A 13201-nucleotide genomic window follows, 5' to 3' on the forward strand; every position below is an offset into this window, starting at 1 on the left:
GGTGATTTGAGCAGATGGTCTTGCGTTAGCCGAGAGCTTTAGTAATGGGTTGAGACATGGCCTATGGGCCAGTTTGACCATGGAGTTAGGCTTGCCATTAGGGCATCGTAAAAGAGCAATGCTTTCTACAGGGGTCCTTTTGTTTTACCAATAGCTTGACAACCATCTTTGCTTTTCTCAGTCATACACTCGCAGATTCCCTATAAAGTATTCCACAAACTTCCGCAATGTATCCATAATGTATCCCCCAAGACTCACACTCGTCTCATACCTGTGCCGCCCTTGAGGATAACCCAGACATCTTAACCACTCTTTTGGACAGAATGTAGAGTCCGGCGTGCTGCCTACTCAGGAAGTGCCGCTCACTGATGGCGCTCCTCAGTTTACCCTCTGCTTTTTTTGAGGACGACCTTCACTAGGAGAATCCTGACCATCTTCAGCGCTGGTTTCTCCGCCATCGATGTTGTCCTCAGGATCACCGTCGTAATCCTCATAATCCTCGTCATCATCCACAATCACCAGAGCAGCTCTGATTCCTCTGTTCCCTCGACTCTCGGCGGCCTCGTACCACCTACCGGCCATCAATCGTCAGTCAATCTGATATATCTCGGATCCCTTGGCCATATAAAATGTTACACCCGTCATCAGATGGTCTGTTCTTCAACACAGAAGGGAGGCGAGAAGAAACAGGGGTGGAACGTACCAAACAAAACCTCAGAAGGAGCTTCGTCAGCATCATGATGTGGGAGTGTCAGTTGGAAATCGTCCGAAAAGACCAGGAATGAACTCGGGGACGAAGCGTTTCGTACGATGAGAAAGTACGAGTCTGGTCCTGGCTGTAAACCAAAAATAGTTGAATCTTGATCCGGCAGCCTTTGTGACATGCACCACCTCCCACAGTTCTGGAGTCGTCTCACGTCTCTAGAGACTAGGGCAGTTTGCTTGAGATTCGCGCAGGTGGCTGTATCGTGCAGTTGGGCTTCCACATACGCGCTCTCTGGCAACCATGTTGATACGCCCCCTTTTCCAAACCCACCTTGCAGATCGGCACACCTCTCTTGAGCAGAGACACTTTGGGAATACGTGACAGGCATCACACGTGGCCACGTAGTCAGCCGCTGCTCTGTAAGACGCAGCTCCTTCTTCCTGTGCCAAGATGGATGGCAGTGGGGTCTCGGTTACATCCCCAGAACTTTTTGCGAACATACCTTCGTCCAGCTGCCCAAATACATCCATGAATAGTGCCTTAACCGTATGGAAGAGTAGGTCTTCGAAGTTCAGTTCAACCTCTTCTAGGCCAAGCTCTGCCGCAGCAAACTCTGACCTCAACCACTCGTCTTGAGCCTTGATAGTCCCAGACTCCTTCAGGTATAGAATATTCAACTGCAGTCGTCGTCTTACCCCGACAATTTGGACCTCAAGTCCAGCCATCTGGGGACAAGCATGGACGCATACCCTGAGTTGTCGGTTGACCAGAACTGCGAACCTCTCTGTAGATACCTGTTCCAGGATTGATGCACGTTGAAACCGTTGAATCTCTTCTTCCGCGGCAGTGTGAAGCGGTTTATACTTGCACAAAATGTCACAGTATTCGTGAGAATTCTCTAAGGGTCCATAGCTCAATCCTTTAACGGCCCTGTAGAAGCAGGGGTTCTGTGAATCATGCCACAAATAATTCGCATTATAGGCCCTGATGTACTTTATCCTGATCAGCTTTGTTACCTCGTCTCGTTCCTCCGCGATATGATGCCATTTTCGTGAAAAGATCCATTTCATTAGGTACTTCTTGAGTTTCTCAATCGTCTCTCTGCTGATATGTCTTGAGGCACTGCCCATTTCGGCAGACCGGGATGTAAACATGGTACTCAATTGCTGGACCACAGAACGCTCCGAACGAAAATTCGTGCCCGCAGAAGGCTTGGAATGAGCAGCATCATTTAGAACATCCCACATGGCCTTAGCTTCCTCCTCCACGCTAGTCAAAGCTTTCTGAGGAAGGCTGTACCCAAACATGGGTTTTCCTTCAAAACCAGTGCCGCAACCAGAGGAAAGGCCCACGGGTGTATCCTGGTGAAGAAGACCGTATAGGTAGATCAAACCCCTGTGTTCAATGTCTGCAAACAGATCTCCACGTCTTACTCCGCGACCGGTACTGAAGCCTCTAGAGCGTTCCCCACCACGAGTCTGACATCTTGTTCGCAGTTTATCGGAAAAGGCGTCAAGGACTTTTCGACGTCACGCCGACTCCTTGTCTCAACTCTCCTAACACTTCCAGGCTACATGCGACGGAGACGGACCAGTGGGTCTTCTATCTGGCCTTCAAAGTGCCCCTTGAAAGCCAAGTCAAAGGCCCTGAAATGCAGCGGATGTTGAAGGAGGGAGAGCCGCAACTCCCGAAGATGGCGGCTGCAGAGTGCACACTGCTTTCAAGACTGACGATCATAAACTTCTCGCTACCGCTTCTGCCTTCCTGAATCAAATTCTGCGGTTGAAGTGTGGCACCACGAATGACGAGTTCGACGAGACCGTAGGAATCGCTGTCTATCACCTCGGTGGTGCGAAAACGTATGTAGCCTAGATTCGCTTTCAACTCTTTCTGCGAAGATGTGCCCTCGGCAAGGTATAGTGCATCAGTGCCGTCCGCCTTATGCTCTACGCTGATTGCCACCTTGAAGCTGCTCGGAGATATTTCAGACAACTGTATTATGGCATCGCACCTAAAAAGCAACGGTGTTAGCGTCGCACACCGAAAACATCAATCCAGTCGATCCAAAAGACTCACCAGCTCCGAACTAACTCGGGGAAAGCAAACACGTTTATCATATCCGTAGTTTTTGGTATCAGTTGACAGGTTGATGGTCCTGGCTCGTGTGATGGATTCGAGGCTGCAAAGAGTACCGATGATGCCGGTGTTGCCCGGTGGTCGAGACATCCTGGTCCTGTTGTTGCAGCTTATGCTGGTAGCCGAGGAGGATCGAGAGACGACAGTTCGATAATGCAAGTGCGAGGAATAAAATAACAAACGGGTGCTCAGGTGATTTGAATAGAAATCAAGAAAGCCGTTGTAAATCGAAGAGAACGAGTTACGAAAAGAGACTCGTGTTTTCTAGAATGAAGGGAGGTCGAAGGAATAAGAGGAAGCAGAGTTGTATTCCTCCACGGGTGTAAGAAATGGAAGGAATTCACAAAAGAGGAGTGAAACGCAGCAAGTCGCAGGCGAGAACAAAATTTGATCAGTTTTCTGAGAAGGCAGAGCAAACGGATCGATCGTACCTTCCTCAACAACCGCACCTTCCCAACAGCGCGTCTGCAAACACATTGTGGACCCAAAAAGAGACACTGCAGCTCTGTATTGACGTAATTCACCCAAATAACACTTGAGAGACACTTGAAACGAAAGGCGGCTAAGAGACCTTAGAAGGTCTACTGACGATCCTTGAATTCAATCAAAGATGGCAAACCTCCAAACATATCAAATTTCATGGTCCAAGTACATAGCATCGCGCTTTGTACTTTCTGTACAAACAAATCACGGCCCCAAAAAGGCATCAACCCCCAGGTATCAAGAAATCATAGAAGAGGCCCATCCAGCCAAAAAGATCGACCATGCTGGGATTCGAACCCAGAACCTTTACCAGCTGGAGATTTAACTTGTACACACATGTTGAAACCGGAAAGTAACGCGCTACCATTGCGCTACACGGCCTATCAGTACCACCATGGTAAGATCTTCAGTTCAAGACCATATCTCTTACAGACATATTGCAGCGCGAAATCTTTCTTCCTCTTCACTTCTGTAACAAACACAAAACATACCTGGAAAAGACAACTGCAGAAGCGATCGGAAAAGTCACAATCAATAAAAAGATATTGGGACTCGGATACCGGGAGTCGAACCCGGGGCTGTTGAGAGATTTCTAGACTGAATCTAAACAGACACTTCTGAGAAGTGAGAGTCAACTATGTTACCGCTACACCATACCCGATTTTGGAGAGTGTGGTTTCCGATTTGGATGCGAGTTGTGGAGGGAAACGGGGTATATCAGGTAATGGGAACTGGGTTGTGTGGATATCATGACTCAAATCAAAGTTCTCTATCACTGGCAAGGCAGGCTCCCCCTGCCAACACCATGTTCTTTGATTCTGTCCAGGGATGCCCAACTCCAAGAAGTCCAATTCTTGTTTCATCAAAGACCAAAAGAACATTGCCAGCACCAGTGCATATGTTATTGTTGCGTGCATATGTATGAACGTGTGATTGTCACCCCCAAAAGCTTGCTCAAGATCTCAACAGTCATGCCTACCTAAGATAGTTTGAGGACTCATCATCGCCAACTTCATCCTCTCCCAGATTCCCACAAATCTCCTCAATAGCTTTTATCAAATCCACCGTTCCATCCTTGGGTAATCCCCCTCCCTCCTAGGCCTCCGATCCATATGCCTCATATGCTCTTCCGACGGCGGCAACCGTTCCCAAACATCCTTATACACCCCCCTCGGCACAACCGCAAACCTTTCGTCAATCCTAACCTTGTTCTCCTCCGTACACATCAGCGGAAGCGGACCCTCCCCAGCATCATCCTCCTTCAAGAAAAAATCAACCAACCCTTCCTGTTGACTATCCAACAGCTGCCAGTACCTAGGCGTAGTCCCCGCCCGGCTAGGAACAATGTAGACGTTCGGCGGCTGAGCAAGATTCTGTTCTTCAGCCTTCCTATCAAAAGTCACCACACCTCCTAAAATCCTGTCCTCAGCCCAGTAACCAACCAGGTTTGACACCCCCAAGGGGTAAATATCACCATGTAAATAGTAAGGGTGGTGAAACATAGTAGGAAGCGTCTCATCATCCGGGTCTTGCTTCCAGTGGGTAATCGCCTCGATGGAACGATCTCCCGTTCCCTGGTGGACTTCGATACCAACATCGAACAGAAGAACCCCTATTTCATTCAAAGCCATAGCAACGAGCTCAATGAGGCGAGTGTTGAAAACCTTGCTACCAGGCGTGGATTGGACGTACTTGGTTGTCAACTCACGGGGAAAAGACAGGAGCTCAAAGTCAAGCTTGTCCTTATACTCAAGGGCAAACTCTAGAGCGCCGGGGCAGAGTTCAGGGTGGTGCTCAATGGGGTGGTTGCCATAGACGGCGGGGATGCGCTGGTCCCAGGCTACGTCTTCAATGGGAAGACCGTCGATGATTTGAGCGTAGGTGAACTGAGCTAGCTTAGTAGAAAGGACGTTTCTCATGGCGCGGATGAACAGAGTGTAGTGGGCTGTGGTTTTCTGTCTCGCAGAGAAGCCAAGACGGGAGTTGTGGTCAAGGTGTGCGCGCCGCTTCATCCTTGCTGAGAGTGACTTCAACGTAGCCTCGTCCATTTTTTTTCGTTGTTGACGCGTGCAGGCCTATCTGTGTGTGCTTCTGTTGTTGTGTAATGGTAGGAAATGAGGACGGAACGAACACTGCAAGGTTGACTTGAGCAGGAGATGAAGTTGGAGAAAGCAGGCACCCTACATTGGGCCTGCGCCACATGTAAATAGAGGTTGGCTCCCCTTAAATAACCCGCGCCGTTACCCAAGCACCCGTTGGTTATAAGCACCGCCAGCATAACTGCGCTATTATACATTCGTGCATATTCTTATAACTGATTCCAGCTTCAGGCTGCAGGGCTGTGGGGCCCTAGATCAACCTCGTGATGGTGGTCGTTAGGGCGAGTTGGGCCGATGTCACACCATCGCCGCTAGTTTACCCCTGCCGGAGTATGTGGACCATGCTATTTTGGATAGATTTTAGACCAGAAAGGGCTCAGCTTCGTCGAAAGGTACCGGCGATATCAGACGCCTTTGGTTGAACTGAAACCATCAGTTGGGACTCAGTAGAGCAGACAACTGGTGGTCGTTGGGACCTCTCTGTTGTGATGAATTGAGGACCCGGTCTGGCTTCGAGATTGTTAGCCACGATGAGCTTCAGAAGTCAACAACGTAAATTAATGTAACCGCAACTCCGTCCGCGGAGCCTTTGACAGGTAGAGTTGCTTTTGAGATTGAATGCATGGCGTTAATGGGACATGGGAGTATCAGATAAAGGTTGCTCGGGACGTGACAGCGAATATACCTTGCTTCGTTTTTAAAGTGATTTTGGAAAACTGTGTCGCGTGGTATGTGCTGTAGGAAATCGACCAAATCCCCCCCTACCCATCAGACAAGCACAATGTTGCCCATCCCACTTGCCTCCTCTCCCCTCATAACCCCCTCTACAAAAGCTTCCCCCACAACCTCCCACCTATTCTCTTCTCCATCACCCCTCAAAACATACGGGGTCCAACACCCCTTCACAACACCAATTTTATCCCCTACTCGGGCATACCGCGGGAACAAGCCCCAAATACCCCCTCTCAGTTTTCACCAACCTCCTCCCTCTCAACGGCTTCCTCATCGCCACTCTAAATCTCTTCAAACGTCTTTTTCGATTGCCTCGACTCCAAGGAAGCCATAGTCAACCTTCCCTTTCCTAGTGGCCGCATTTGCCTCGGTGAGTATGTCTGCCCTGGTAGAGAAGGCGACCTCCCAGTCGTCTCGTCGAGCAACAACGAAAATATCTCTGCAAAAGCGTCCGAATAGGGGTGCATGCCGCTCGAATCCTTCCCAGCAACCATTGTGTGCCAAAAGGCCGTAAAGACAGAGCCATGAGCAGGCGGGTACATCGTGTGAAAGTTCCTGGAAACGAATTTGATGCATCTGATCCAATCTTTGTTGGCCGACAGAGGCTGTACGATATCCGGATCTGAGAAAACCGTGCTCATCACAGCAATGGTATCAAACACCCTGCCTTCAGTGTGTAGTTCGCTGTTGTTGGACCCAATGATTTGGTAACCAGCCGAATGTTTGGGGAATTTATACGCCTTTTCCGACCCAGAGGCGTTGTACACGTTTGCGGTCGAGCTCTCATATCCCAGCGCAGTTGTCTCTCGAGGCTTGCTCCAATCAGGAACCCACGAGGGACATCCCTCAAGAGGCTCATGGTCGATCGAGTTGAGCATGGACTTGAGCGGGGCCGTGTTCCGCTTAAGCAAACCGACCACCACATCGTGATACAGATTCGAATACTTGTAACTGTCGTGGTAGCTAATCTTGATCCAGCTGTTCTTGATCTCAGCCATTCCCAGCAAGCCATAGATTTTGTCTCGGGCGTCGTAACAAAGAGATTGCCGAGCGCTCCTTAGAGCTGGACTGATTAGCCACTCCTCTGGCCATGGTTCTTTGGTCGCTGGATATCCTTCGCGATTCGAAAAGAGTCTCAAGATCTGGGTGAAAGGATCAGGGCCCGGAAACTTGAGATAAGCCATTGAGTAACGCCACTCTCTTGAAGAGTGAGGCAGGCGCTGGCGAAGACGTCCCAGCTCATCATTGTCCTAGCTTTGTGCTCTCCGCCACAGGCTAGAGTGATATCCTGAGACAAGATCACCTCCTGGTAAATCCATAACCTCTGGAACCATGGTCGTGTCACCAGATCCCACACACCAACCCAGGTTGCCGAATCTGCGGTTGGCAGGCAGAGTCTTTCAAAGTCCTCTGGACATCGAATCGCCGATGCATGCTGTATCAAATCGGGAGCATCGCGTAGAAAGTCGAATGCAGCTGCCGCCTGCGCCTTTTCGTCGTTGTTGCTCTGATCGATGCAGATCTGATCTATTCACAGCACCACCGAGTGTCCAGATGGTCTCAAGTGCTGAAGAACACCGTACAGTGACTTGGTAATAAGCTTCTCATGTCCATCGACGTTGATGGGCATATCAAAGGCACCTGGTCCCCATGTGTAGCTGAGCGCGGTGTACCAAGATCGGTTTAACCAGGTCATCCATCGACAGGCCAAACTTGTTTTGAGGCACGGTAACATGTGCCGACTTCATAAGCTCCGACTTCCGTGTGACTTTCCGGTGACTTTCTCTGCATTCCAGGGAACAGTGATGGAGGGTGTAGCATATCGAGTCGTCGTTGCTGCCTGGTTTGATTTCCAGAACCCGAATTTCATACGGGTCAAATATAGGTCGATAAAGTGTTCCGGGTGAGTCGTTCCTGGGAGATATCTTCTTCTTTGATGCCCATTGCTGTAACCGCGGCTTCCGGGTACCTATCGGCCTCTGATTCTATGCCAGGCTGTTGCCCGAATCTCGCAGGCTCAAGCATGGGATTGTCCCGCCATTCCGAGCAGCAACCGAGTCTTAACTCGGAAAGATCATGCAAATGTTGGTACAAGCGGTCGCCTGTGAGTTCTGGCATGTCCAAGTGTTTCTGAACTAAAAGGCCACTGGTGAAGGTTGTTTGAGGATTTTCAACACAGCCAGGCAGGAGGCAGGCAACCAAGCTCTGGCCAGGCAGTTGGGTCGCACCTACCCAACATACAAAATAACTGCTGCACTCACCCCATTACATCTGCACAACCAACCACCACCTTCTAGAATTAAGACCACATAGAAAAAGGAACACGAATCAAGGTTAGCAAAAAGAAGTAGAGACTGAGAAAAATGCAAAAGATGATGCGGTTTATGTGGATCGAACACATGACCTTCAGATTAAGGATTGAAGTGGACTTCAGTCTGACGCTCTCCCAACTGAGCTAAACCCGCTTTTCATATCATTGGGCGTCGGATATTACAACCATGGTATTGCAAGCAGCTTGCTGCTGAACCTGGTTCAGTCCAATTATGCACTGACTTTTGGCCCCAAGGACCAGAAGCAAGCCTCGGAATAGCGCCATCCCCTTGTTGACATCCAGTCCCTTCAGCCGCTAGAAACACCAGTGAAAAGGGGGGTAAAGAGGGGCAACTCGTTATTGTACAGAAGCTCATTATCAGAGAAACTAATACAGACACTGGCCACCGCATTGTCACAAACCCGTATCGTTCTGTTTCATTACCCATACAGCTGCAGGGTCCAAAGCCCAAGCCCACAAGTCGGCAGACAAAGAAATTCCTCCCCATCAACTACCGTCAGCACGCTTGGGAATAGCGTCATAGACACGGTCACCAAGACCATTCCCCCAACTCCCGTTCCCCCCCTTCCCCCATCTCCCAACCCCAATACCTCGGAGAAAAGGACCCAAACAGATCTCCCAAATCACGATCCCCAAAAGCATGACATCAGCCACTCCCCTCTAAACCAAGTGGAAGCCACACAAGTGGAGGCAAGTACCTCGCACAGTGTGCGCCCCAAAACCACACCATTCGACCAGAACGTTCACGATGTCCCCTTTCCCCTCAAAAGAGCCTCTATCATCGTCATCAATCATGACCAAGTTTGGCAAGTCCTCTATTGATGATGTCAGCAAAGAAGTACATACACATGCGGAAAGTTGCGTTGAGTTGTGGAGAGCCACACAAGCTTACGTACAAAGTAAACACTTGATTTGCCGGGCATTACTTTGTGCCTTGGCGTATTCGCCCCCTCCCCTTTTCCATCCTTCTCAGCCACTGGTGACTGGGCTGTACCTGGGCTAAACTTCCAGAAAAAGATCCAAGTCACCCAAGACAAAAATTTGAGATGAAGGCTCACAGAAAGACAACCAAGGAAAAAAGAGTGGGAGTTTTGACCCAAAGTCAAATTAATGCTTGTTGTTGATGTTGTCAACCTGGGTATCAGGGAACAGAAAGAGAGAAGCCTCGGAATAATCTATGTAACATGTGTAGTGTGTGTGTGTGTGTGTGTCGTTCCCATTCCCTTCCCAAAAAAAAACGATAACGAGCGCTCAACCTCGCCATAAACCAACCCTTCCTTTATCCCAAATGCCTAAACCAAAAACGCGCGCAAAATGCCCATAAAACCACTTATTAGTCTATCATAAACGCAGCCATCATCATCCTCAATCCTACTCAGAGACAGCACCGAAGCAGGTCTCCATGATAATACCGGTGATTTGATATGGGTCGGCGTTGGAAGCGGGACGGCGATCCTCAAAGTAGCCATAACCCTTGGCCGCGCATTCCCTTGGGATACGGATAGAGGCGCCGCGGTTAGCGACGCCGTAGGAGAAGGTGTCGATAGAGCCAGTCTCGTGACGGCCGGTAAGGCGCTTCTCGTTACCCTCGCCGTACACGGCAATATGCTCGGCGTGGCGGCTCTCGAGCTTCTTGATGGCGGCCTCGATGTGCTTCATGCCGCCCTCCTCACGCATCTCCTTGGTGGAGAAGTTGCTGTGAAGACCGGCACCGTTCCAGTCGCCGGGAATGGGCTTGGGGTCGAAAGAGACCTTGGCACCGAACTCCTCGGCCACACGGTGGAGGAGGAAGCGAGAGAGCCAGAGGTGGTCACCCATCTCGATACCCTCGCAAGGGCCGACCTGGTACTCCCACTGAGCGGGCATCACCTCGGCGTTGGTGCCAGAGATCTTGACGCCGGCATACAAGCAGCACTTGTAGTGAGCCTCGACGATGTCACGCATGACAACCTTGCCAGCACCGACACCGCAGTAGTAGGGGCCCTGAGGAGCAGGGTAACCGTTCTTGGGCCAGCCATAGGGACGATCGTTGAGGTCGAGCAGAGTGTACTCCTGCTCAAGACCGAACCACGGCTTGTGCTCAGCGTGAGCCTCCATCAACTTGGCGCACTCGTGGCGGTGGTTGTACTTGTTGGGGGTGCCATCGTTGTTCAAGCACTCGGCAAGAACACTGTTTACTGGAGTTAGTTATGGTTACAACCTCTCGAGTTCAGGACTTCACATACAGAATGTTGGGGGTACCCCTGAACGGGTCGGGGAAGACAGCAACGGGCTGGAGATAGATATCTGAGTTCTCGCCGGGAGCCTGGCCAGTGGAGGAACCGTCAAAGTTCCACATGGGAAGCTCAGCGGGAGTATAATCGGTGTCCTTGGCATCAAGGGTCTAATAGGAGCGCCATGTCAGTGTCTGGTGTTCCATCAAGATCTAGCTTCATTGTCCCAAAGATGTGGCATGCACAGCCCGGCAACGGCGCTGAATTTGGCTTTGCGGTGTGTCGACAATTCGTGATCCGGGATCCTCGTGTTCATGCGATATGCGGTGCGGCGATGTCCGTCGGCTGGCGGTGCAAGTCTGGCCGGAGCAAGCCAGGGACCGTCGGTGTAGCGGCGAGGAGTTTGTCGAGTCACAAGCGGTGTCGTTGCTGGGATTGTCCATGGCGGGGTTTGCCAGCGAGCATCCGCAGTTAGTGGGGTGAAAATCTTAGTGATTTTAGCGGGGTGTGATTCCGCTTCTGCATCAGCTAAACGCAAGAAGGGCGAAATCGGAGTGCGCGCCGAGGTTTCCCATAAAATTCGAGTGGAATGTGGTGAGCCCGCCCGGTAGCAGTTGACTTGGATGCGGACCCAGATCCGGAGGTGGACACCAGATCACCAGGCTAATTCCGCCAGGTGGTGTGGGTGGTTTCGTCGTTTTGGGTTCGTCGTTGGTTGACCCGCCGAGCCGCAGCATGCCCAAAAACCATTGTTTGCCGGTTGTGCCGTCATACGAATGACGACGGACAAGAAGAAACATAGGAAAAGTTCGGGACAAGAACATCAAAAGAATATTGACATACCCTTGATTTTGAGCGGACACCGCCCTCACTGTCGACCCAGATGTACTCGGCAATGATCTTGCCGCCCTGAGGCAGACGGAGGAACTTTTGCAAGTTCTCCGTGTAGGTGATATGTGATGGGTCGGCCTGAGGAAGCATGTTAGCCTTCCCGTTCATAGACAGAGTCGAATACCATAACGACGAGATAACTCACCATTTTTGTGAAGTTGTGGGGGTTGTTGTTTTGAAAAAGTGGTATAGGATCCGGCGAGGATGAGAGTTGGTTTGTAGGTGAAAAGTGACAAAAGTTATGCAAACTCGATAACAAGAGAAGACAGAATGTCGATGCACAAGGCGATAGTGGAGGAGAAAACAACAAAAGTAGGTTCAACGGGCAGCGGGGGCTGAGGCTTTTATGGTAAAAAAGATTGTCGTCTGAAGGTGGACTTGCAAAGCGTTCACGGTGGCAGGGCAGTGCGAACAAGAATTACAGGAACATGCGGTACCTTGCTCGAGGTACAGTACAGAGGTACCTGGAACACGCCGAGGCGGCAGCAACCCAGGAACACCGTACAACAAGGGGTCTGGGAGTGTGGGGAATGGACAGATGGGAAACTGTGTGTCCTCCCAGTGACACAGCGAGCATCTGAAAAGCCAGCCGAAAAGCAGCTGTGCGATGGAATCGTCCACGGATGCGTCCTTGTGTCCTCGACGGCCGTGGCCTGTCTCACGAAGACCTAGTGGGGTGGTTGGTGGGGCGAAACCAGCGATGGCTGGGCGCGGTACGTACCGGCCGGGCGGTAATTACACACATTACCAGTTGGTAATACTTCCCGTACGCGAGGCGTCCAGGTTAAAAACAGCGCAACGGTTTCTCTATCGGCGGCCGCTGCGCCCTTTGCGTTTCATTGCCGGGCTACACATTTCGCGATGCCGCTTTTTAAGGGTTTTTCTTACGTACATTTGCAACACTGTTGGTGCCAGACGAGAGAAGGTCGTGTACACTAGACAGGTCCAGATCGGATGGAAGTTGGCAAGCTTGCCCCACGTTTGCTGGACTTTGTTGAATCCAGCCATCTTGCCCTTGTGGGATCTTCCTCGTCGGGTCTCGTATGTCCAAGACACACAGTCATCAGTCCTCGTGGTCTGTTTCCACTTGTTGACCACGAGCATCGATGTCTTTTTCCAGGGTTCTGTTGATGCCCTGTGACACATCTTGGAGGGACCACAATCCACATGCTGCCCCGCAAACTTTTGGAGTTTCTTTCACATGGCATCGCGGTCGACGGCGGGACATCCGTGGGTCTGTGATAGGAAGGCTCGGCGACCCGGGTGACCGGGGTGGGTGACGCCGAATATCAAAATTCGGTGTTGCTTGCGGTCCGACTTCAGCCATTGAGCCGGTACCGAAACGCTCCGTCTACAACTGAGACATGAGGCAATATTAATCCTCAAGGCTGGAAAAAAGAAAAGAAATTGGAAATGGAATCGCTGAGGCCTTTTTCCCCATCGCAGCGGCATCTTTCCTGCCGTGTACTAAACCCTGAGAAGGTTTGGGTTGAACATGGGGCTGAAAGATGAAAGTGCTGGGTTCTGGAAAATCATCCGCTCATCCTGGCTCGTTCATCGGAAGACTATCACTCCTGCTCCGGCCGAGTCTCCGGGATCTACTTCTTGG

The 13201-nt window shown here is 50.8% G+C and overlaps 4 protein-coding genes across 4 annotated transcripts, besides 3 other annotated features; all 4 read right to left on the reverse strand.

The window, feature by feature from the left end:
- Positions 1-921: 921 nt before the first annotated feature.
- PODANS_2_10200 (uncharacterized protein) lies at positions 922-2013 on the reverse strand (the record flags this gene model as incomplete). Its single annotated transcript, XM_001911795.1, has 1 exon — positions 922-2013. The coding sequence occupies one exon, from the start codon at positions 2011-2013 to the stop codon at positions 922-924; it is 1092 nt and encodes a 363-aa protein (XP_001911830.1).
- Positions 2014-3601: 1588 nt separating this feature from the next.
- Positions 3602-3706, reverse strand: a tRNA (tRNA-Arg).
- Positions 3707-3876: 170 nt separating this feature from the next.
- Positions 3877-3986, reverse strand: a tRNA (tRNA-Glu).
- Positions 3987-4380: 394 nt separating this feature from the next.
- Positions 4381-5373, reverse strand: PODANS_2_10210 (uncharacterized protein; the record flags this gene model as incomplete). The annotated part of the gene is made up of 1 exon (XM_001911796.1): positions 4381-5373. The coding sequence occupies one exon, from the start codon at positions 5371-5373 to the stop codon at positions 4381-4383; it is 993 nt and encodes a 330-aa protein (XP_001911831.1).
- Positions 5374-6437: 1064 nt separating this feature from the next.
- On the reverse strand, positions 6438-7340 carry PODANS_2_10215 (uncharacterized protein; the record flags this gene model as incomplete). The annotated part of the gene is made up of 1 exon (XM_001911797.1): positions 6438-7340. One exon carries the CDS (start codon positions 7338-7340, stop codon positions 6438-6440), a length of 903 nt encoding a protein of 300 aa, XP_001911832.1.
- A 1192-nt stretch (positions 7341-8532) lies between these two features.
- Positions 8533-8621, reverse strand: a tRNA (tRNA-Phe).
- A 1238-nt stretch (positions 8622-9859) lies between these two features.
- Positions 9860-11700, reverse strand: PODANS_2_10220 (uncharacterized protein; the record flags this gene model as incomplete). Its single annotated transcript, XM_001911798.1, has 3 exons — positions 9860-10658; positions 10714-10871; positions 11545-11700. 3 exons carry the CDS (start codon positions 11698-11700, stop codon positions 9860-9862), a joined length of 1113 nt encoding a protein of 370 aa, XP_001911833.1.
- Positions 11701-13201: the final 1501 nt, after the last annotated feature.

Source organism: Podospora anserina, chromosome 2 (genome assembly GCF_000226545.1).
Source record: "Podospora anserina S mat+ genomic DNA chromosome 2, supercontig 2".
NCBI lineage: Eukaryota > Fungi > Ascomycota > Sordariomycetes > Sordariales > Podosporaceae > Podospora > Podospora anserina.